We start from the raw sequence: 25,199 nt of genomic DNA, 5'->3' as shown, positions 1-25,199 counted from the left end.
CCAGAGGGAACCTAGAAGACTGGCTCACCAACTTCGTTTTTACAGGATAATAACCAAACGCATTCACAACCAGTAAGCATGACGCAGGGTGAAATGAACTTCATTCTATAATCGAGGCAAATTAAACTTCTATCCTGGGGCTCTCTTCTGATCTTACATGGTGGGACTTCGGCCAAGATCAGGTACAGAGCCTACTTCCAGAATCTGATCTGGAATTAACATCAAAAATCCTGTTTCTCGCTCATGAGAGAGGCTACTTTGGTCTCTGACCTCCCCACAGTGCTACAAAGCATAGGAATTTGGCTCTCAACTCGGGATAAGAACACTTTCAAGATATTTGGCAGTGAATGTGACCTCTTTTACACCTTTATCTCTTTTTAAAAAGTGCACGTCAAGTTTTTTTTTAATTCTTGTGCAGGCAGTGCTTTCTTTTTGATGGTTCGGTGATCTGTTTTCGACAAAACAATAATCTGTGCCAGTCACTTGTGTGCAGTGGTACATAAAAAACACCACACGTGTTCATGATGCAGTCAGAGTCGGCCAGGAAACGGATTTCGGCTTCAAGCAAGAATAAGGAGCTGTTATTCTTAGCAAGAGCGGAGGAAAGGATAACATTTAGGAAAAACAAAAAACGATGAAAATACCTTGGGACATCTCTTTGACGATGAAGGTTCTAAAGAGAGAATTTAAGTGTTGTAATTTCAGAGGAGGACAAAAATTACCCATGTGGGAGAAATCTTTAGAAACTAAAGATGTGCCCAGAGCTCATACTACCAACTCTTAAATATTTAGAACTGTGGAGAGTGACTTGAGTGATAAATCTTTTCTGTGAATGGTTCTAATAATAATAATAATAATAATGGTATTTGTTAAGCACTTACTATATGCCAAACACAGTTCTAAGCACTGGAATGGACTCTGCCCTCCTCCCTGATCTTGATGGTGAACACCTACTCTATAAATGGAAGCTACCTTGAGGGGAAATTCATAGCACTGAAATGCACATATACTTTTGCTTCCTCTGATATTTCAGGAAGATTCTGGGCTTCAAAGTCATAAAAATCAAAATTCACAAAGAGTTTCTGCATCTTATAGGTCTTTCTCTTTTTGTATGTTCTTCGCCCATTTCCCCATTCCTCAGTAACCTCCAGTGGTTGTCCATCCATCTCTGCATCAAAGAGAAAATACTATTTCTTTAAGGCACTCGATCAGCTTTCTTTCCTGCATATCCCTGTTCCTCTCCCACCATAATCCAACCCACACACTTCACTCCTCAGACACCAGCCCACTCACTGTACCTTGATTTCATCTCTTCTCTGCACTGATTCCTTGCTCACATCTTCCCTCCTGCCTGGAACTTCTTCCCATTTCATATCAGACGCACTACCACTCTCGCCAGAGGCCTACTAAGTCCTATCTCCTACAGGAAGCCTTCCCTGACTAACCTCTTATCTCCCCATCAACAATCAATCAATTGTATTTATTGAGTGCATACTATGTGCACAGCTCTACATTAAGCACTTGGGAGAGTACAACACAACAGAATTTGCAGACATGTTCCCCATCCATAACGAGTTTACAGTCCATCATCAATCTTACTCTCCCAAGTACAGTGCTTTGCACATAGTAAGCACTCAATAAATATAATTGAATGAATGAATCATCAATGGTATTTATTGAGTGCTTACAGTGTGCAGAAACGTGTCCCCACACTATTCTTCCCTACTTCTTTGTTACCTGTGCACTTGCATTCAGATCTCCAAGCACTTTGATTCTCCCCCCCGCCCCTCTTAGAGCAATTATGTAATATCCTTAAACTTTGTTGCTTCCCTTATCTGTAATTTTATTGATTGATTGATTGATTTTATTATTTGTTTTAGATCATAAGTCACTTGTGGGCAGGGATTGTGATGACCAACTGTATACCAGACCCTCCCAAGTGCTTAGTACAGTATTCTGCCCACAGTAAGCACTCAATAAATACAATTAATTGATTAATTGATTTGTGCTCCAGATCTAAAACAAGAGAACCAGTTCTGCAAAAGGAAGGGTCTAGATTTGACCTTTGAAGTCCATGGCTACAAGCAGGACTGTTTCTCAACCAAACTTTGAACTGAACTGGCACTTTTGCCAAATTTCAGAGACCTCTTAAACTGAGTGACTCAGGACCATTACCAATAGACCATTCCCACTGGACAGAGCAGGAGATGGGATGGTGAGACACTTGTAGGTAGGGTGAGCAATTTTAGGAAGGTCGTGTCTAATAATAGTGGCATTTGTTAAGTGCTTACTACGTGCCAGGTACTGTACTAAGCTCTGGGGTGGATATGAGCAAATTGGGCTGGACACAGTCCCTGCCCCTCGTGGGGCTCACAGTGTCAATCCCCATTTTACAGATTAGGGAACTGAGGTCCAGAGAAGTGTAGTGACTTGCCCAAGGTCATGCAGCAGACAAGTGGAGGAGCAGGGATTAGAACCCAAACCTGTGCTCTATCCACTAAGCCATGCTGCTAAGGTTCCCCAATGGTAAAAAAGGGAAAGAAGGAGAGAGAGGGAGAGAGAGAGAGAAAAAGAGGCTGTGTGTGTGTATGTGGAGCTAGAAAGTAAAGACTCAGGAGTTATATTGTCTTGTCTTGGCTTATGCTGTCAAGTCATCTTTGACCCACTGTGACACCATGGCCACATCTCTCCCAGAACATCCCACCTCCATCTGCACTCGTTCTGGTAGTGGATCCACAGGGTTTGACTATGTCAAAACTGTACAGCAAGTTCTCCTATTGCTCCAGGGAATGAGAGTGAAAACAGTGCTCTGCAAATTATCTTTAGAACCAGTTCCTCTTAGCAGGTCCTGAAGTCTCTGCATTTAGGTTGGGCTGTCACTCTCACTGGGAATGCTGAGAAGGAGCATGGCCTAATGGATTAGGGATCAGGCCTAGGAGGCAGACAGACCTAGGCAGAGAGCCTAGGTTAAATTCAGTCAACTCTGTCATCACGAGGGGCTGTGCTATAACCTTTGGCTAGAAGCAGCATGGTCTAGTGGAAAAAGCATGGGCCTGAGAGTCAGAAAGACCTGGATTCTAATCCCGGCTCCACCATTTGTCTACTATGGGACGATGGGCAAGTCACTTCACTTTTCTCACCTTGGCTTCACAGACTCCATCCTCTCCTGGTTCTCCTCATATCTCTGGCTGGTCATTCTTGGTCTCCTTCACAGGCGCCTCCTCCCCCTCCCATCCTTTAACTGTTGGAGTTCCTCAAGGGTCAGTTCTTGGCCCTCTTCTGTTCTCCATTTACACTCACTCCCTCGGTGAACTCATTCGCTCTCACGGCTTTGACTACCATCTCTACGCAGATGACACGCAGATCTACATCTCCGCCCCTGTCCTCTCCCCCTCCCTTCAGGCTCGCATCTCCTCCTGCCCTCCGGGACGTCTCCACCTGGATGTCGGCCCGCCACCTAAAACTCAACATGAGCAAGACTGAGCTCCTCATCTTCCCTCCCAAGCCCGGTCCTCTCCCAGACTTCCCTATCACCGTGGATGGCACGTCCATCCTTCCGTCTCTCGGACCCGCAATCTCGGTGTCATCCTTGACTCGTCTCTCTCGTTCACCCCACACATCCTATCCGTTACCGAGACCTGCCGGTTTCACCTTACAATATCGCCAAGATCCGCCCTTTCCTCTCCACCCAAACGGCTACCTTATTGCTACGGGCTCTCGTTGTATCCCGGCTAGACTTCTGTGTCAGCCTTCTCTCTGACCTCCCTTCCTCCTCTCTCGCCCCGCTCCGGTCTATTCTTCACTCCGCTGCCCGGCTCATCTTCCTGCAGAAACGATCTGGGCATGTCACTCCCCTTCTTAAACACCTCCAGTGGTTGCCTATCAACCTCCGCTCCAAACAAAAACTCCTCACTCTAGGCTTCGAGGCTCTCCATCACCTCGCCCCTTCCTACCTCTCCTCCCTTCTCTCTTTCTACCACCCACCCCGCACGCTCCGCTCCTCCGCCGCCCACCTCCTCACCGTCCCCCGATCTCGCCTATCCCGCCGTCGACCCCCGGGCCACGTCCTCCCGCGGTCCTGGAACGCCTTCCCTCTTCACCTCCGCCAAACTGATTCTCTTCCCCTCTTCAAAACCCTACTTAAAATTCACCTCCTCCAAGAGGCCTTCCCAGACTGAGCTCCCCTTCTCCCTCTACTCCCTCTGCCACCCCCCTTCACCTCTCTGCAGCTTAACCCTCTTTTCCCCCCATTTCCCTCTGCTCCTCCCCCTCTCCCTTCCCATCCCCTCAGCACTGTACTCATCTGCTCAACTGTATCTATTTTCATTACCCTATTTATTTTGTTAATGAAATGTACGTCGCCTTGATTCTATTTGGTTGCCATTGTTTTTACGAGATGTTCTTCCCCTTGACTCTATTTATTGCCATTGTTCTCGTCTGCCCGTCTCCCCCGATTAGACCGTAAGCCCGTCAAACGGCAGGGACTGTCTCTATCTGTTGCCGACTTGTTCATTCCAAGCGCTTAGTACAGTGCTCTGCACATAGTAAGCACTCAATAAATACTATTGAATGAATGAACGAATGAACTTTTCTTAACCTCAGTTACCTCATCTGTAAAATGGGGATTAAGGCTGTGAGCCCCATGCAGGACAGAAACTGTGACCAACCTAATATTCTTGTATCTTCCCAAGTACTTAGTACAGTATCTGGCATGTAGTAAGCACTTAAATACCATTAACAAAAATGGGAGGCTTCCCCCCTTGACAGTTATATGCTCAACCTCAGCACAGATGCACAAACCATTCCTTCTAATAATAATAATAATGATGATTATGGTATTTTTTAAGTTCTTACTGTGTGCCAAGCACTGTTCTAAGGGCTGAGGTAGGTATAAGGTAAACAGGTTGTCCCATGTGGGGCTCCCAGTCTTAATCCTCATTTAACAGATGAGGTAAATGAGGCACAGAGAAGTCAACTGACTTACCCAAAGTCACACAGCTGATAAATGGTGGAGCCAGTAACAGAACCCATGACCTCTGACTCCCAAGCCCGTGCTCTTTCCACTAAGCTATGCTGCTCCTTCTGCGTCCACATAGTCTGCATCCAAACAGATTTATCTGTTGTCAGATGATGGTTCCTTAATTCCTGAACAATGGTCTAATGATGATGATGACTGTGGTTTCTTTTAAGTGTTTACTATGTGCCAAGCACTGTAAGCACTGGAGTGGATACAAACAGTTCCTGTCCCACATGGGCTTGTCAGTTTTAATCCCTACTTTACAGATGAGGGAACTGAGGCATGAATAATAATAATAATGTTGGTATTTGTTAAGCGCTCACTATGTGCCGAGCACTGTTCTAAGCGCTGGGGTAGACACAGGGGAATCAGGTTGTCCCACGTGGGGCTCACAGTCTTAATCCCCATTTTACAGATGAGGTAACTGAGGCACAGAGAAGTTAAGTGACTTGCCCAAAGTCACACAGCTGACAAGTGGCCGAGCCGGGATTCAAACCCATGACCTCTGACTCCAAAGCCCGTGCTCTTTCCACTGAGCCTTGCCCAAGGTCACACAGCAGACAAGTGGCTGAGCCGGGATTAGAATCCAGGTCCTTCTGATTCCCAGACCTGTGCTTTTCCCACTAAGCCAAGCTGCTTCTAGCCAAAGGTTATAGCGTAGCCCCTCATGATGGCAGAGCTGACTGTATTCAACCTAGGCTCTCTCGCAAGAGAAAGATAAAATGACTCTGGAGACTGTGAGTATGGCTGCCTGTCATTTAATTTTGTCTCTGCTACTGAAGAGCTTTTTGACCCAGAGGAAAGCACTTAGCCTCAAATCTTTGGCAAGAACAGGGTATTGATTCGCCATTGTGCTTCAAGTTTACCCAGGAGAGTCCGGCCCTGAGAATAGTGAAATTCTCTCCTCCACTCAATCCCTGATCTTTGTATTTAGTTTCTGTCCCCCACGCTATATTTTCAGATGTTTGAGGGCAGGGTTCAGGTTTACTAATTCTGTTCTACTTTCCTAAGTGCATTCTTCCTCCTACTTAGGCTGTTAGCCCCATGCGGTACAGGGACTGTGTCCAACCAGATTAACTTGTATCTACCCCAGCACTTAGAACAGTGTTTGACACGTAGTAAACACTTAAAAGAATCACTAAAAAAAAGTTGAGTACTCTGTTCACAGAAAGAGCTCAATAAATACCACTAATTGATTGATTAATGAAGGGGATGGCCTCCCTGCGAAGATCGACTCTGACTTGAGAGGTACACTGTCTTCCTCTGCCCTAGGCCCCCAAGAGCCACAGAGTAGCCCTGACCCTTCTGCGGAAGAGACGAGATGTGGAAGTCCAGTGGGGAATTTCGTTGGGAATAGCACTGAGATGTCAGTTAAAAAATCAAGGGCAGAACAGCCGGTAACTTTTATATGTGGTGAAAGGACTGGGAAGCCATTAATTAGAGAAGCAGCGTGGCGCAGTGGAAAGAGCACGGGCTTTGGAGTCAGGGCTCATGAGTTCGAATCCCAGCTCTGCCACTTGTCAGCTGTGTGACTGTGGGCAAGTCACTTAACTTCTCTGTGCCTCAGTTCCCTCATCTGTAAAATGGGGATTAAGACTGTGAGCCCCACGTGGGACAACCTGATTCCCCTATGTCCACCCCAGCGCTTAGAACAGTGCTTGGCACATAGTAAGCGCTTAACAAATACCAACATTTTTTTTTTTTTTAATGTCCACCCCCAGCTACTTGGAGTAAAGAGAAGGGCAATGAAGTCAGGCAAAGAGACACTTCATCTAAGTCCAATTCTCAACTTTTTTTTATCTTTCTCCCTGACTGCAGTAATTACAAGCATCATTGCCAAAGCAACTGAGTCTGTGCCAGGCCAAAATGTCTGCATAACAGAGAGCAAAGCGGAGGATAACCTGCAGAAGGAGGGAAATAGATACATTCAATAAGAATAATGAAGCATATTCAGACGTGTCTTCGGCTGCAGGAAAATGAAACAAGGTCAGAAAACAGAACAAGGTCTCGCTAGTTCCCCTTGTTCTTTTCTGCCCTGCAGTGAAAAAGGAAATCCTCTGTCTGAAATGTCACATCTAATCTCATCTTCTGAGTCTGCCACTCATTAGCATGTCCCCCATTTTTGCTAATTACATACTTATTCCCCTTTTCTAATTAATCAGAAATGAGTTTTTGATAATATTTCTGCTTCATTCTCCCCCCCCCCCCAAGTCATCCCATTACCTAGAGTCCCATTACAAATGTTAGAAGTTCCAGAATTGATCATCATTTCTGTTATTTGGGGCTGGAAAACAAAATCTCCAGTAGAAATTGATCTTTGGAAGTTGTGGAAAATCCTCTGAAGAGGCTTAATGAAGGAAAAATCTGCCTGTTAGTCCTGACACGTTTTCTCTCCACTCACCCGGCAATGTAGAAGTACTGTGGCCTAGAGGAGATCAATCAGACATAATTATTGAGCATTTATTATGTGTAGAACACTGTACTAAGTGCTCAGAAGAGTAAAATACAACAGAATGATCACCCACATTCCCTGCCCCTAATGAGTTTACAGTCTCTAGGGAAGAGCACACAACTGGGGTTAGAGGACCTTGGTTTCAATTCTGTTTTTGTCACTTGCCTGATATGTGACCCTGGACAAGCCACTTAACTTCTCTGTACCTCCGTTTCCTCACCTGTAAAATGGGGATGAAATACTTGTCTCCTGTCTCATTAGACTCTGAGCCCCATTTGGGACAGGGCCTATGTCTGACCTGATTATTTTGTATCTACCACAGTGCTTGGCACATAGCAAATACCATAATTATTATTATTAGCCAAACAAACTGAAGTGGGTCTGGAAGCCTCCCAAATAAACAGTGTGTCTTAGTGGACAAAGCACAGGTCTGGGAGTCAGAGGACCTAGGTTCTAATCCCAGCTCCACTACTTGTCTTCTGTGTGACCTAGAGCAATCGCTTAACTTCTCTATGCCTCAGTTAGAACATCTCTAAAATGGGGATTAAGGCTGTGAGCTCCATGTGGGACAGGGTCTGTGTCCAGCCTGATGAGCTTGTTTCTACACCAAAGCTTAGAACAGTGCCTGGCACATAGCAAATGCTTAACAAAAAAGCCCCCCAAAGAAAACATGATAGATAAAAAAAATGATAGTTTCCCTTTACAAGGAAAGAGAAAACTCACATACACCCTCACTGATCCTCTAGGCATCAGGATATCCTTCTCTTCTCTCTGTCTCACACCTGGCAAATACTGAATTGGAGCTGGGCTCTGGAGCTTCTCCCAACTGAAAATTATTGTCAATTAACAACTTTTCCAGCTGAGCCACAATCATAGGTGCTTCAGGCCAGGGCAGAGAAGTGTGAGGTGGTGGGAGAGGATGAGCACCAGGGACAAACCAGTTGGGGATGTAGTCAATCAATCATTCACATTTATTGAGCACTTAATGTGTTCAGAGCACTGTACTAAGTGCTTGGGAGAGTACAATATAACAGAGGTGGTAGACACATTCCCAGCCCACACAAACAGATCCATTTTTTCTAATTGGCTAAAAAGAAGCAGGCCCAGAATAATTTTCTTTCACTATTCAGGATAGTGTTCTACACACAGTAAGCACTTAATAAATGATAACAATAAATAATATTCATTAGTAATAATGATAACAAATACTATTACTACTATAGGATGACCATTGATGGCAGTCACACCCCTTTGAGGCCAACTGCCTCCCCCAACCACAGCTGAGAATCGGAGTCTCCAGTGAAATCAGAATGAATGGTCCCTCCAGGGTCACTCAGCGATTAATTCCTCACCATTACGCCTGGAAAGTCTCACTACAAAGGAGGAAGCGAAGTAATACTTAAGTAATACTATTGAATGAAAGAATGAACTGCAGCTCCGGCTCTGTGATGGGGAAGGGTTTGGTATGGCTGGTTCTCAGACACCCGGCCGGTTAGCATCATTTTCCATCCTTGCCCAGATAAGGTCCTGGATGACGTGAGAAGTATGTCGACCTAATGCGAAGCAGAGTGGCTTAATGGAAAGAGCCTGACCCTGGGAATTAGAGGACTTGGGTTCTAATCCTGGCTCGTCCACTTGCCTGCTGCATGACCATGGACAAGTCACTTAAGTTCTATGTGCTTCAGCTCCCTCATCTACAACATGGAGATTCAATACCTGTTCTCCATCTTTCTTAGACTCTGAGCCCCGAGACAGATCTGATTATGTTGTATCTACCCTAGTGTTTAGTACAGGGCTCAACACATACTAAGAACTTTACAAATATAATTATCATCATTTTTAGAGTATCAATAATAATTATGATGATGATACATTTTAGGACAGAGCATATCACATGCAGCTGTGAAGTGCCTCGGATTGGGCTGAGAAGGGGATCTGAACCTTTAGCACATCTACAGAAGCCCAGGGCCTCCTACACACACCCTCTTCCTTTCCCAAACACTCTATCAATCTGATAATCTGACAGTAAACCCTTAGTCCAGGGCCAAAAGGACTGCTTAGGAAATCTGCTGTGGGTGAACGACAGAGCAAGGGCAGAAGACAAATCTTATCTGTAGTGGAAAGGATCACTTCTGAGGGAATTGAAGCCTTTCAGATCCCTCCTGTCCCTCAGAGCTCTGAAACGATATCCAAGGAGGCATGTTTATGGAGAACCTTGTAAAAGGCAGTGTAGTTTGGCATGCAGATAGATCACCAAGAAGCGGGAGGAGGTGTAGGTTCTTTTTCTTATTCCCACTAGCCCTGGCCAAGTCACTTCCCACTTATTTCCCTTTGGTTGCCCCATCTACAATGGCCTAATGGAAAGGTCTCAGGGCTGGGAGTCAGAGGATCTGGGTTCAAATCTCAGCTCTGCCACCAGCCTGTATGACCTTGGGCACATCACCTACCTTCTCTGAACCTCAGTTTTTTCACTGGTAAAATGGGGATTCATTTTGCGTTCTCTTTCTTACTTAGACTATAAGCTCCATGTGGGACAGGGACCATAACAGACCTGATTATCTAGTGCATTCTTGGCACAAAGTGAGCACTTAACAAATGCCACTATTTTTTGTAGCTGCATTCACAAAATGGAAACCACGATAAGGAAAGAGCTTCAGTTATTCTGGGTGTTTGGACTGAACTAGAAATATTTCCCTTGCTGATGGCTACATTCTGGACAATTACTTCTCATGATTCCAGGCTTGCTAATAGCATGAGCGCTTGCCTATACATTCCAACTTTATCCAGGCTCATAATGGGACTGATTTCAAAGACTAATGGGTCAGAAACCAAGCAGTCTGGAATTCATGGAAGAGATTCTTTTGAGAGAACAGGGATGTGGTAGGAATTCAAATTTTCTTCAGATACTCATGGTTTCCATTGAGAACTGCACCAGTGGAATCTATTCAGATCAAATGCTAACCAAGAGAAGGGATGAGAATTTCTTTTTTAATTTTCACAAAATATTGTTACAGTGAGTGCTCTTGTTTTAAAGCATTTAAGAGACATTATGTTAGACTTCACTTGTGCTGGGTTGAAAGAGATGGAAACTCTCTGAGGGAAGAAAATATGTGTTTTCTTGGATTAACCATTTAATCAAACAGTGGTATTTACTGAGCACTTACTGTGCACAGAGCACTGTATTAAGTGCTCGTGAGAGTATAGCAGAGTCGATAGACATGAATCCTATTTACAAGTTATTATTATTATAATTATTATTATATTTGTACAGCACTTATTTTGTGTCAAGCACTATTCCAAGTGCCGGGGTAGATACAATTTAATCGGAAAGGGCACAGTCCCGTCCTACATGGAGAACAGACATTGAATCCCTATTTTACAGAGGAAGAAACTGAGGCCCAGAGAAGTTAAGTGACTTTCCCAAGGTCACACAGCAGACAACTGGCAGAGCTGGGATTAGAACTGAGGTACTCTAAGTCCCAGAACCCTGCTCTTTCCGCTAGGCCACACTGCTTCCCCATAGAATCTAGAATAGTATCTAGATTCCTGAGACTGTAGAATAAAGGCTCATTCCTGTTGTCAGGCACTTGCATAATTAACAATAAAGCTTCCTTGCCGGCTCCATAATACCCAGAATCCCAGTTAGTGAGGGTGATTTACAAACTTTGTGGCATTTGTTTGACATAGGGACTGCCTCACATCCTCGGTGCCTTGGGATACAGTGCAACAGATAATCGTGGCAACAGAGCGAGGAGAATCAGGATTACATTCAGCACACATTCCCAGAGCCCATTTAAAATGAGGTCCGCTTGCCCTTTACGGGTAATTCAAGATCACTTCAGAGAATGGCTGTTCAGAACCTGTAGGCGAGAGACCCTCCATCAGCAGAGGCTCTGGGCGGGAATGTCATATTTGTCTGTTATTTTACCACCATAGAGTGCTTGGGGGAGTGGGATCCATTTTAGGGATCAGGTTCTATCAACGGCAGACACGGGGGAGGTCTTAAAACCTGGACTCTGCACTTGATCAGCCCTGGGCCCTGCCAGCCCCTGCCCCGTTTCCATTACCGACATGGGCTCAACCAGGAACAGGGGCCGGGAAAGCAGCACTATGCAGTGGATAGAGCACGGGCCTGAGAGTCAGAAGGTCATGAGTTCTAATCCCAGCTCTACCCCTTCTCTGCCGTGTGGCCCTGGGCAAATCACTTCACTTCTCTGTGCCCCAGTTCCCTTATTTGTAAAACGGGGATTGAAACTGTGAGCTCCAAGTGGGACAACGACTGCATCTTACCTGATTTGCTTGTATCCACTCCAGCACTTAGTACAGTGCCTGGCACATAGTAATCGCTTAACAAATACCACAGTTACTATTATTATTATGACTGGAGGGTGGGCGGCTGGGAAATGGAGAAGACTGAAGAGGAGGTCAGGCCCAGCCCTGTCACCCAGACAAGTGGGGATAGGATTCTGTGCCTTGGAGGTGTCTGCTGGAGTAGCCTTCTGCAGACTCATGTTTAGCTTCCCTTGGCTAAACTCTTAGTACAGATTCTCAAAGGTGTCACGTTTCTCTTTTCATGACTAATCCCTGAAGCAAGAAGGGTGAAATGTTAGGGCCTAAGAGAACGTGGGATATTACAAGAATATAATCAGTTTACACTGCCTGAGAGTCATATCCTTCAGGCTAATGTAAATTATAGTCCCAAATATATGCCGTGCCTAACCTTCTTCCTTAAATATACACTGGATTATTTGTTAGTCTCTGTAGGCATATTCTTCCTGTTTGCTGCACCAAAATGCTGGTTGAGTGTATTTTCCCCCACACCATCCTAAGAGATCTGTATTTTGAGGCAATGTCGAGGTAACACGAGGGAGTGGACTGTATGCAACCTGATTACCTTGTGTCTACTCCAGCTTTTAGAATGATGCCTGGAACATAGCTGGCACTTAACAAATACCATTTAAAAAAAAATGGAAGAGAGGGTTTCCAATAAACACAAAACCTAAAGGGCCGCTCACTAACCAGCTCTGTAGTAGAAGTATTAGTAATAGAATTTGTTGACCACCTACTTGGTGTTGTGGCCTGAACTAAGCACTTGGGTACAATATAAAATAAGTGAATTCAGGTTTGGTCTCTGATCTTCAAGGGATTCACAGTCTTGCTGAGAGGGGGATAGAGGCTCAGAGAAGCAGCGTGGCCTAGAGAAAGGGGCACAGGCCTGGGAGTCAGAGCACCTGGATTTTAATCCTGTCACTTGCCTGCTGTGTGACCTTGGGCATGCCACATAAATTCCCCATGCCTCAGTATCTTCATAAATTAAAGGAGGATTAAATACCTGTTCTCCTTTCCCCTTAAACTGGAGCTCCTTCTAGGAGACGGATTGGGTCTGACCTTCATTCAATCAATCTGATTATCTTGTATCTATCCCAGCACTTAGTATAGTGCTGCGTACATAGTAAGTGTTTAACAATTACCACAATTGTTATTATTATTACTGTTAAAAGCGAATGAATTCTAGAAAAGATACAGACAATAGGGGAGCTTAAGTAGCAAGAAGGAGAAGGAAGGGGAGTAGCAAGGTAGATGAAGCACTCAAGCAGTCCTCAGAGGGAGCAGTTCTGATGATCCTTCCCGACTCCAGCCATAGTCCTAAGACTTGATTGACTCGTTTGTGTGTTTGTAAGCTGTATATGCATATATGTGTATGTGTGTCGGATGGGGGAGGAGTAGTGTATACATATAAGTGTGGTTCAAAAACCTATATGGTCGCCCTTTGGGTTTGGAGCCGATGCTACGCACAAAAGGATTCTGTAAGTATGCTGACTAGATGCACGGGATTGCACCTACAACTCTACTGTGTTGTATTCTCCCAAACGCTTAGAACAGTACATGCTGAGTAGCAGCATGGTGTAGAGGATAGAACATAGGCTGGGAGACCTGTGGTCATGGGTTCTAATCCCAGCTCTACCATTTCATTCATTCATTCCATTGTATTAAGTGCTTGTCTGTTGTGGCTGCTTGAACCTGGGCAGGTCACTTCACTTCTCTGTGCCTCAGTTACCTCATCTGTAAAATGGGGATTGAGACTGTGACCCTCACGTGGGACTGGCATCGTGTCCAACCCAATTTGCCCGTATCCACCCCAACGCTTAGTGTCTGGCACATGGTGAGCACATAATAAATATCATAATTATTATTATTATTTAGCATTACAGTGTTCTAAAAACAATAAGTGCTCAATAAAAACCACTGAATGATTGACAGTTCTTTGCAAATCCTATGCACGCAAGATCACCCTTTGCAACACTGTTGCATTGTTTACTCATGTTGTCCGGTAATGTTTCCTTTCCTTCCTCAGGCTGTCACAGTCTTCTCAAAGCCTTTGCTTCAAGACAGTCATTCCATCTCTGCTTATCACACACCAGGCTGTTCCCCAGCTGGCCACTTCTCAGCCACATTATTTAAAGTTTTGCTTTGCTGGGTATTCAAAGTGTTGCTTCTGCCCACCTAATCTCCGGTTGTCCCATTTCAACTCAGCAAAGAACAGTTGAGTGGTCTGTAGTCTGGTCTCCTTGTGTCCAGCCCAGTGAAGGCATGGCATGATCAGGATCATCATCAGTGGTATTTATTGAGCACTTAGTATGTGCAGAGCACTGTACTAGGCACTTGGGAGAGTACTTGATTCTTGATTCTATTTATTGCTATTGTTCTTGTCTGTCCATCTCCCCCGATTAGACTGTAAGCCCATCAAAGGGCAGGAACTGTCTATCTGTTACCGATTTGACATTCCAAGTGCTTAGTGCAGTGCTCTGCACATAGTAAGCGCTCAATAAATACTATTGAATGAATGAATGAATACTTGAGAGAGTACAGTATAACAAAATTGGCAGAACAAAATTCCCTGCCCACAGCAACCTTACAGTCTACAGGAGGAGATGGACGTTAAAATAAATAAATAATTTATAATATAGAATTTAAAGCTATGTACATAAGCACTGAGGCATTGAGGATAGGGAGAATATCAAATGCCCAGAGGTCACAGATCCAAATGCATAGATGAGAGGGAGCTGGGAAAAAGAGGGTTTAATCAGGAAAGGCCTCTTGGAGGCCAGGTGACCTCAATAATGCTGCTGGCAGTCCGATTGTATTAATAAAAATAATGAATAATGATGGTATTTGTCAAGCGCTTACTATGTGCCAGGCACTGTACTAAGCACTGGGTGGATACAAGCAAATCAAGTTGGACACAGTCCCTGTCCTTTGTGAAGCTCACAGTCTCAATCCCCATTTTACAGATTAGGTAACTGAGGCCCAGAGAGGTGAAGTGATTTACCCAAGGTCACACAAGTGGTGGAGCTGGGATTAGAACCCATTACCTTCTGACTCCCAGGCCTGTGCTCTTTCCACTAGGCCATGCTGCTTCAGTACTTCACTGTTTTTGTCCTGTCTTGTCACTTTATGTTAATTGGATGATTGCTCTAGATGTTAAATGTGGTGTCCTGGAATCTCAGTCTCACAGCCATACTGAAGACTGGTCATTAAAACTGACCTGTAAAAATCTGCTCTTTCTCTTATTCCTAATCTATTTTAATGTCTGTCTCCCCCTCTAGACTCTAAGCTCCTATTTTCTAATGGTATTCTTTTAGCACTTACTGTGTGCTAGATATTTGAACTAATCGCTGGAATAGATAAAAAAATACAATAATTTCACAGTTATTACTACTGATGTTGATGGTAGGTTGTATACGGGGATGGCCAGGTGCAAGTATTTTTTTAGCACTTACTGTGTGCTAGATATTTGAACTAAGGACTGGGATAGATAAAATGTACTCAGGTTAAATGCAGTCCATGTCCTATGTAGGGCTCATGGTTTTAGATCCCATTTTACAGATGAGGTAACTGAGGCCCAGAGAAGTTAAGGAACTTGTCCAAGGTCATTCAGCAGACTTGTGGTGGAGCTGGGGTTAGAGCCCATGTCCTGTGACTGCCCCCCAGGCCCATGCTCTTTCCACTAGGCTATGCTGTTTCTCCTTGTGGGGAGGGATCACATTTATCACTTCTGTTTTATTGCATTCTCCGAAGTGCTTAGCACAGTGTTGTGCATGAGTAAGTGTTCAGTAAATATCATTGACTGACTGCACACAGTATATATTCAATAAATATTACTGAGTGACCTATGCACCTCTGATTTGTCTAAAAGCTGGTACCATATCATCCCAGAGGTCACGTTCACCATATTTACTCCAGTTCCTACCTCCTTACTCATCCTTGAACAACTGGATAACATTCTGCAAGAAGTCAGTAAGCTCAGTCAAGCACCATGGCCTTGTGAAAAGAGCTCAGGTCTGGGAATCAGAAGACCTGGGCAGTGTGGTTCAGTGGAAAGAGCCTGGGCTTGGGAGTCAGACGTTAGAATCCCAGCTCTGTCACTTGCCAGCTGTGTGACTGTGGGCAAGTCACTTAACTTCTCTGTGCCTCAGTTACCTCATCTGTAAAATGGGGATTAACTGTGAGCCTCACGTGGGACAACCTGATTACCCTGTATCTACCCCAGTGCTTAGAACAGTGCTCTGCCCATAGTAAGTGCTTAACAAATACCAACATTTTTATTATTATTATTATTATGATTAATCCAGGCTCTAACATTTGCCTACTGTGCCATCTAGGGCAAATCATTTCACTTCTTCATACCTCACTTTCTCATCTGTAAAATGGGAATTCATTACCTGTCTTCCCTCCTACTTAGACAGTGAGCCCCATGTGAGTCAGAGCCTGCCTCTGACCTGATTATAGCATCACTACCCCTGTACTTAGTACAGTGCTTCACACATAGCAAATGCTTAACAAATTTCACAATTATTACTACTGACGTTGATGGTAGGTTGTATACGGGGATGGCCAGGTGCAGGCTGGCAAATCACCTTCGTCTTTTCAGACTGGAATATCACAGTACGGTAGTGAACCCACAACAAGCTGCCTTGTTAGTGACTGTGATCCTGTGAGCAACAACAAACTTTGCAAAGGCACCGAGGCACTCTACCTGAGACAGCTGATTGCTGGCCTGTGGAGGGACGGAGCTTGGAGGGAGGTGGGGCTTTCTCTCCCTGTTCTACCCAGTAACAGGCCTGGACCAATCAATGACTGCTATGTAGAACCACAGCTGCCATGCCTAAGGCAATTAAAAGGCAGTTGCTTTGAGGCATGAAGGGGGTCATTTGGAGACAGCATGGGAGTATTTAGAGGAGCGGAAGCATGCAGAGAAGCAAGAAGGAAGTATGATGAGAGCGGTGGGAGCAGCAGGAGAGCAGCACTTGGAAGCAGAAAGAAGGAGCATTGGCAGAAAGGGCTCCTTTGACCACAGACTGGTATTGGGTCCTTGGTGGAGTGAGTGAGTGTATGGAAGTGCCACTCCCTTGCATGTTGGTAAAGCTAAGTAAAAACTTTCCATAGTAGCCTTGGTGATCAGAGGTGTGGTATGAACTCTACTATGTGTCACTGAGGCTCCCCCTGGTCCAGGAAGGTCCTGTTTGGTATGAACTAGGGGGCTTGTGACAAGTACTTTGCTGATCGTGAGATGCAGTTTATAGTTATGTCTTATATGTGCTTTCCTAAATATATTGGAACAACAATGGCCTAGTAGAAAGAGCACAGGCCTAGGAATCAGATGATCTGGGTTCTACTCCTTGCCCTACCACTTGTCTGCTCTGTGATCTTGGGCAAATCACTTTATTTTGCTGTACCTGTTATCTCACTGATAAAATGGGGATTCAGTACCATGTTAACCCAATTATTTATCCTAACCTGCCTTGATTACTGTATCAGCCTCCTTGCTGATTTCCCTCAGCCTGCTCTCTCTCCCCACTCCAGTCCATACTTTGTTGCCTGGGTCATTTTTGTCCAAAAAAGTTCAAGTTGTGTTTCCCAATTCTTCAAGAGCCTCCAGTGGTTACCCATCCATTTCTACATCAAACAGAAACTCTTCACCATTGGCTTTAAAGCACTCAATCATCTTTTCCTCTCCTACTACAACCCAGCCTGCACACTGTGCTCCTCTAATGCTAATCTTCTCACTTTAGCTTGATCTTGTCTCTCTGTTGACCTCTTGCCCGCGTCCTGCCTGTGGCCTGGAATGCCCTCCCTCCTTATATCTGACAGACAATCTCTCTCCCCCTGACTTCAAAGCCTTATTGAAGGCACATCTCCTCCAAGAGGCCTTCCTTGACTTAGCACCACCTTTCCTCTTCTCCCATTCTTTTCTATGTTGCCCTAACTTTCTCCCTTTGTTCTTCCCCATCCTAACCCCACAGCACTTATGTACATAACTGTAGTTTGTATTTGTCTCCCCCTCTAGACTAAACTCACTGTGGGCAGGGACTGTGCCTGTCCTAGTGTTCTCTCCTAAGTGTTTAGTATAGGGCTCTGTTTACTCTAAGCACTCAATAAATGATTGTTCATCATCCTCCTTAAACTGTGAGCCTCTGTAGGAGAGGGACTGAGTCTGACTTACATTCATTCAACTGTATTTATTGAGTGCTTAATGTGTGCAGAACACTGTACTAAGTGCTTGGAAAGTGCCATTTGGCAACAGAGACAATCCCTATCCAAAAATGGGCTCACAGTCTAGAAGGGGGAGACAGACTACAAAACAAGTAGACAGGCATCAACAGCATTAGAATAGATAAATAGAATTATAGGTATATACATGTCATTAATAAAATAGAATAATAAATATGTACAAATATACACGAGTGTGGAGCAGGGAAGGGGGTAGAGCAGAGGGAGGGAGTAGGGGTGATGGGGAGAAGGAGGAGCAGAGGAAAAAGGGGGCTTAGTCTGGAACGGCCTCCTGGGGGAGGTGGGCTCTCTGTAGGGCTTTGAAGTGGGGAAGAGAGCTAGTTTGGTGGATGTGAGGGGGGAGGGCATTCCAGGACAGAGGTAGAGTGTGGGCCAGGGGTTGATGGTGGAACAGGTGAGACTGAGGTGGTTAGTGGCAGAGGAGCGGAGTGTAAGGGGTGGACTGTAGAAGGAGAGAAGGGAGGTAAGGGAAGAGGTGGCAAAGTGATGGAGAGCTTTGAAGCCAATAGTGAGGAGTTTTTGCTTAATGAGAAGGTTGTTAGGCAACCACTGGAGATTTTTGAGGAGTGGGGTGACATGCCCAGAGTGTTTCTGTAGAAAGATAATCTGGGCAGCAGAGTGAAGTATGGACTGAAGCAGGGAGAAACAGGAGGAAGGGAGATCTGAAAGGATGTTGATGCAGTAATCCAGTTGGAATATGACGAGAGATTGTACCAGCAAAGTAGCAGTTTGGATGGAGAGGAAAGGGAAGATCTTGGCAATGTTGTGAAGATGAGACCAGCAGGTTATGGTGATGGACTGGATACATGGGGTGAATGAGAGAGCGGAGTCAAGAATGACACCAAGTTTGTGGGCTTGTGAGATGGCAAGGATGGTAGTGATGGGAAAGTCAGGAAGAGGACTGGGTTTGGGAGGGAAGGTAAGGAGCTCAGCCTTGAACATGTTGAGTTTTAGGTGGCAGGTGGACATCAAGGTGGAGATGTCCTGAAGTTAGGAGCAGATAAGAGCCTGGAGGGAGGGAGATTATGGTATTTAAGTGCTTAACTATGTGCCAGGCACTGTACTTAGCGCTGGCGTAGACACATGCAGATTATGTTGGACACAGTCCCTGTCCCTCATGGGGCTCACAGTCTCAATCCCCATTTTACAGATGAGAGAACTGAGGCCTAGAGAAGTGAAGTGACTTGACCAAGGTCACACAGCAGACAAGTGGCAGAGCTGGGATTAGAATCCATGACCTTCTGACTCCCAGGCCTGTGCTCTATCCACTATGCCATGCTGCCTCTGATGACTTGATTAACTTGCATCTACCTCAGCACTTAGTACTTGACACACAGAAAGTGCTTAAGTACCAAAATAATAATAAAAGTTATTAGTACTATTATTAGAGCTCCTGTGTAACTGTTTCAAAGACTTTGATGATACTCTCAATCCTGTTGCATTGAAAGGATTAGACTCACCATCTGATACCAGCTTTCAGCTCTCTAGTTGCACCCATTAGCCTGGCTGGGTAGAATGGGCCTAAATCCAGTACCCAGACCAGATGTACTCTGTTGGTGAGAGAGATATGATCCGACATGGCCGCACCAACTTATGGCCACCCATGTCATAAGAGTAACCTTAGGAGTAAAGTTTTCAGGCCAGTCAAACTTTTCCAGTGATTGCCAGAGAACAGTTCTACTGATGGTTCCCTAAAGTGGTTTTGTAAAGTGTCTAGTACCCTGGAGAGGTCTGGGTGACATCCCCTGTATTTCTTCTGAATCTGTGGTTCAGTGAAATGCCTAAAGAGCCTCTAGAGAGAGTTCACTGACAATCATCTAGGATAATAGGCCTGACCTGGCCTGAACAGAAAACAGGGGTGTTCTTGCAGTCACTAGGTTGAATCCAGTGGAGGTTCCATTCAGTTCAGGGTTTTGAAAAGCAGTGCAGGTGGGGGCTAATGACCTGTTATCTGTCTGCAAATTGTCTAATAATAACAGTAATAATAATATTTGTTAAACACTTACTATGTGCCAGACCCTGAGGGTAGAAGATTATCGGGTCAGACACACTCCCTATTTCACATCATTAGTAATTCATGTAAGAAGGACAGGTATTTAGTCTCCATTTTATAGATAAGGAAACTGAAGCACAGAGAAGTTAAGTGACTTGCTCAAGATCCCACATCAGACAAGTGACAGAGCCAGGATCAGAAGTCAAGTGGTCTGATTCCCCCAATAAGTATGGTGGGGCTGGAGTGAATAGCAAAGTGCTTAAGTGCTTTATCGCCTAGGCTTTTCTCTTCCCATTAGGCCACACCGCTTCTCGAAAGATTGGTTTCCCCAGTCACTGGTTTCCTTTACTCAAATGGGACCCCTGTTCCTCCTTAAGAGTCTATCCATCTGTTGAAGAACATGTACAAAGGCACTGGGGATGGGAAGGTTTTGAAGTGAGTCTGGTGGAAGTTAGATTTTATAGGAGGAGTAATAGAAACTGAAGTACTGCCTTGCAAGGACACAGAAATGCCTGGCCCAGGCCCTGGCACAATGACATGGAACGCCCCATTTTATAACAGCCCAGGAGATTTTAATATGTGACTTGGGTCTTCCACTCCAGGATCCCGATTTCTCCATTATATCTCCCAAAACATCTAATAGTTCATCTTCAACCCCAACACCTGTTCTTGCATTGAAAAAGCAACAGAGAGGTTTTTTGTTCTGGTTTTTTTTTTCCCCCTGGAGGGCAGGGCCAGTAATCAATCAATCAACCAGTGATATTGAATGAACACTTACTATGTGCAGAACACTGTACTAAATGCATGAGAAAGCACAATGTAACAGAGTTGGTAGATATAATCTCTGCCCATAAAGTTCTTACAGACATTAAAGAGGATTAGAGATAGAAGAAATAATCGAGTATGAGAATATTTTGTAAGTACTGTGGGGCAGGAGTGTTAAGTGCTCTATCTTCTGAGCTTTCTCACTGCTTATTGAAGCATTCCTGTATAGCTAACCCAATGTCATTGAGAGGGAAGTGGAAAGGGGAAAGTTTATAAAGAGCAGACAGGGTCATTTTAATGACTGGGGAGAAGGGATAGTTTTCTCAGGCAAATATCTTTTAGCCACCCCCTCACCTAAGGCTATCAGTGGGTTCCCCACAACCATCCAGACAACGCTGTCACCCCCAACTCTGCTACCCTATACCCCCTTCCTCCCTTTTCTTCTTGCAGCCATAGTTGCTGAGGGGTTGTTTATTGGCACCTAACTTCGATTTTCTTGCCCTTTCATTGCTGGTTCTTTGCACTGTGCCGAGTCTGCAAAGCAATTTGTAATCGTTGGCATGTCTTCTTGTGAGTACACCTCAGGAGCACAATTGTCTGCATATAGCAGTTCCTGAATGACTGTCTCAAAGACTTCTTTCTGATGCTGCTTTTAGCCCAGCGAGCTAGAAGCCATCAAAACATTCCCAGAGCAATTTATGTGATGAAGCAGCTGGTATCAGGGGACTTGCTCCCACAGAAAGAAGCATGTCCATACAGCTAATCATTCAGTTGATCTGGGCTCTTTCCCTTTGGGCCCCAAGCATCCTTAGCAGGTCAGGTGTGCTTCAATAAGCAGTGAGAAAGCCTAGTAGATAAAGCACTTAAGCACTTTAATATTCACTCCTGCCCCACAATACTTAACAAATATTCTCATACTCTATTTCCCCTATCCCTAATCCTCTTTAATGTCTGTAAGCACCTTATTGACAGGGATTATGTGTACCAACTCTGTTACATTGTGCTTTCCCAAGCATTTAGTACAGTGTTCTGCACATAGTAAGTGTTCATTAAATACTACCGGTTGATTGATTGATTGGATTACTGGCCCTGCCTTCCAGGGGAAAAAACCCCACAAAAAACAAGGCCACCCAGCAGAGAAGTGATAGAGCCGTGAGTAAAACCCACATCCTTTTAATGCCCAGGCCCATGCTCTAACCATTAAGCCATGCTGCTTCCCTTCTTGATGACCTTAATGCTTTTAATTCTTCTTTCCTGAAACTCCAACCTGACTGGAATATAAAGAGGAAGGAGCTAGTCCTCCATGTCTAGAACAGTGATGTGGAGTAATAGTAGTAGTAAATAGTAAGACTAGTAGTAGTATTACTAATAATATTTTTCAACAGTTTACTGGGTGCACAGCACTATAGTAATTGCTGGGAACGAATACACAGGTGAGATTTAGATATTGTCTCTGACCCTCGGTGGGTGGTGGAGAGGGGGCTCACAATCTAAGAGATTGTGTCTGCACTGCACCCTGGGATCGGGTGCCTAGATAGATAAAATTCCCTAAGATGGATGAAATCCTTTTACTCAATTTCTCTTCTTCGCTGGCTCACAGAGCCAACTCAAAACTTAGTTCTAAAGAAAAACTGTAAAGCTGGGTGACTTAGTTCTGCATGAACCCAGGGAGCTGGGTGAACTTGTGGCTTTCTTCCCAGTTTCTCTCCAAGCCTTATCACAAGTTTTCAGATGTGCAGAAACCCAGAATTCAGGGCTCATGAGACTTTCTGAATCAAACCTGCTTTGGATGTTTCTGGGGTGTTCCTGGAGCCGGAGGTATGCGGAGAGGAATAAAGACGTCATTCACATGCAGCACTGCACCAGAGAAGGAGTAGGCTGAATGGAGCTTATTTGCTTGGTATCTTCAGGGAAGGTTGTCAATTTGCTTTTTCTTATGGACTCTTGTGACTATTGACTTTGTGTGGCTGACCCAATGGCTATACTCACTTCCTTTTCCTACCTGTAATTTGCAGCAAGTATTTATTCAGTAAGTCTGTTTTTATCTCTTTCTTTACTGTTGGCAAACCTTTTAAGAATTTAGTTTTCATAGGTGAATGAAAATTTTCCAATAAGCAATTTTCTAAAGTCTTGTTTTTGATGAATATTGAAGAACAGAGAGCCACACATCCAGCTACATTTAAACAAACACAAAGTACTTACCAAGACCCAAGCAAGAGACTCTGAGTCCTGATTTTCCAAGATTCCTAGAACGAAGAAAAAGACTTAGTAAACACATTTCCAAATGAAATTCACTGAATTATTATACTAGGAAAATAGTCAACTGAGAATACCAAGATTAGCCCAAACCAATTCTTTACAAGGATCGAAAAATGTTGTTGACATGTACCTCTAAATTTTGCCTCTTGGCTATAAGTTAGTAAGAGACAACTCAGCAGTGAATGAGATTTCACAGGAGCCTCTGTGGTTCTCATTGTTAGCATCTGGTCCCGTTAAAAATAATTAGGTCCCAGATTAAGTAAAATGATGCCAAACCTAAAATTAGAATAATAGTTATGTTATTTAACTGCTTACTATGTGCCAGACACTATACTAGAAGTTGGGGCAGATACAAGCAAATAAGCTTGGACATAGTCCCTGTCCCGCATAGGACTCACAGCCTTAATCTCTATTTTACAGATGAAGTAACTGAGGCACAGAGAAGTGAAGTGACTGGCCCAAGACCATGCAGCAGACAAGTGGCAGAGCTGGGATTAGAATCCATGACCTTCTGACTCTGAAGCCTATGCTCTATGCACTAAGCTGTGATGCTTCCCAAATGTCTGCCCTTCATGTGGGGCATAGGGCCATTTTTACAGTTTAGAAATCTTTCGTCTTAAATCAGAGTGAAAATAAAATAGAATTTTTAGGAGAGGGATTGAAATGTTCACCACTTCAGGAGATTCTCAGAACTATTTTTTTTTTTTAGCTCTGAAAGGTTTTTGGTTGTTGGACCTGTGCTGGTGTAGTTATAATTGTGGTGTGAATTGGTGAAGTCAATGTCACAAATATTATGCAATTTCCAAGGCTTTTCTGGAGGAGAAATCTCATCTTTTTCAGTTAAAAAACACTAGATGAAAGAATTGAAACCAGGTGTCAGTTAGTTGAGCTTGAATTGAACCCCAGTGTTTATTGATGTTCCTTTAGAAGCAAAAGGATATTGGGAACCTCAAGCAACTGGCTCACACTGTCGTGTTTAAATTGCTTGCTTTCTGGCTGCACATATTAGATTAGATTAACACATTTCTGCTTTCAGCCGCTGTGGGTAACTTTCAAGGGAAAAAATCAAACTGTTAGTAAAAATAAACTCTTTTAAAAAAAAATGCACAGTGTATGGGGCACACTCCACAATATGCACCCTTACAAGGAAATGAGAATGAAAAGTGCATGAAGAACTCAAGTCAGAGTTTCCAGCTCTGGACCTCTACCAAAGCAGAAACTCTTGAACTATTAACTGACTATTTTTACCCATCCATTCCCATTTCACATCATACCCCAGTTCCCATGCTTTTCTTCTCTCAACCTCCTCTTGTGCCTCATTTTTGTCTCTTCCTCTTCTAACCCCTTGCCCACCCTTTCCATCTGCCTAGAACTCCCTTCCCTTTCAAATCCAATAGACCACTGCTCTCCCCATCTCCAAAGCCCTTTTGAAGTCTCATCTTTTTCTGGATTAATTTTGAATCTCCCGTTTCCATCTCCCAACTGCCTGTTACATAGTTCAGAATTGTGCAAGCACTGAAGTACTAGAACCTCTTGAAGCACTTCTGTACTGATCTTAGGCACTCTATAACTTAAGGACTAACTCAGGTAACTATTTCCCTTTTTCTCATTCCTCCTATGTGTAAATAATTTCAGTGTTTTGTACCCCTGACTAGAATGCCAACTCCTTAGGGTAGGGACCATGTCTACTAACTCTACTGCACTCTCCCAAGCCTTTAAGACAATGGTCTGCCTGCCGTAAATTGGTTGTTCAACACAGTGATTTGTACACCCATTACTACTAATCATGGTATTAAGTGCTCACTCTGTGCCAAGAACTGTTCTAAGTTCTGGAGTAGGTACAAGATAATCAGGTTGGAGACAGTCCCTGTACCACATGGGACTCTCAAGAAATGGAGAACAGGCATATCCTTCTTTCTTTTTTATAAATGAGGAAACTGAGGCACAGAAAAGTTTATTAATTCAGTCATATTTATTGAGCACATACTATGGCCAGAGCACTGTACTAAGTGCTTGGAAACTACAATTTGACAACATATAGAGACAATCCCTACCCAACAGAGGGCTCATAAACTAGAAGTTAAGTGACTTGCCCAAGGTCACACAGCAGCTAAGTGGCAGGACTGAGGCTAGAACTGAGG

At 44.2% G+C, this 25,199-nt stretch overlaps 1 protein-coding gene across 2 annotated transcripts in view; it reads right to left on the bottom strand.

Annotated features, from left to right (window-relative positions):
• KCNAB1 (potassium voltage-gated channel subfamily A member regulatory beta subunit 1) overlaps positions 1-25,199 on the bottom strand; it is a 445,065-nt gene that overhangs the window by 124,859 nt on the left and 295,007 nt on the right. For both annotated transcript variants that reach the window (XM_029070833.2, XM_029070841.2), the window contains exon 2: positions 23,002-23,045. In XM_029070833.2, the coding sequence (XP_028926666.1) occupies positions 23,002-23,045 (44 nt within the window). The remainder of the gene's footprint in view (positions 1-23,001; positions 23,046-25,199) is intronic.

Source organism: Ornithorhynchus anatinus, chromosome 1 (genome assembly GCF_004115215.2).
Source record: "Ornithorhynchus anatinus isolate Pmale09 chromosome 1, mOrnAna1.pri.v4, whole genome shotgun sequence".
Taxonomy (NCBI): domain Eukaryota; kingdom Metazoa; phylum Chordata; class Mammalia; order Monotremata; family Ornithorhynchidae; genus Ornithorhynchus; species Ornithorhynchus anatinus.
The sequence above is the reverse complement of the archived record's forward strand: the minus strand, read 5'-3'. Positions and strand labels throughout refer to the sequence as shown.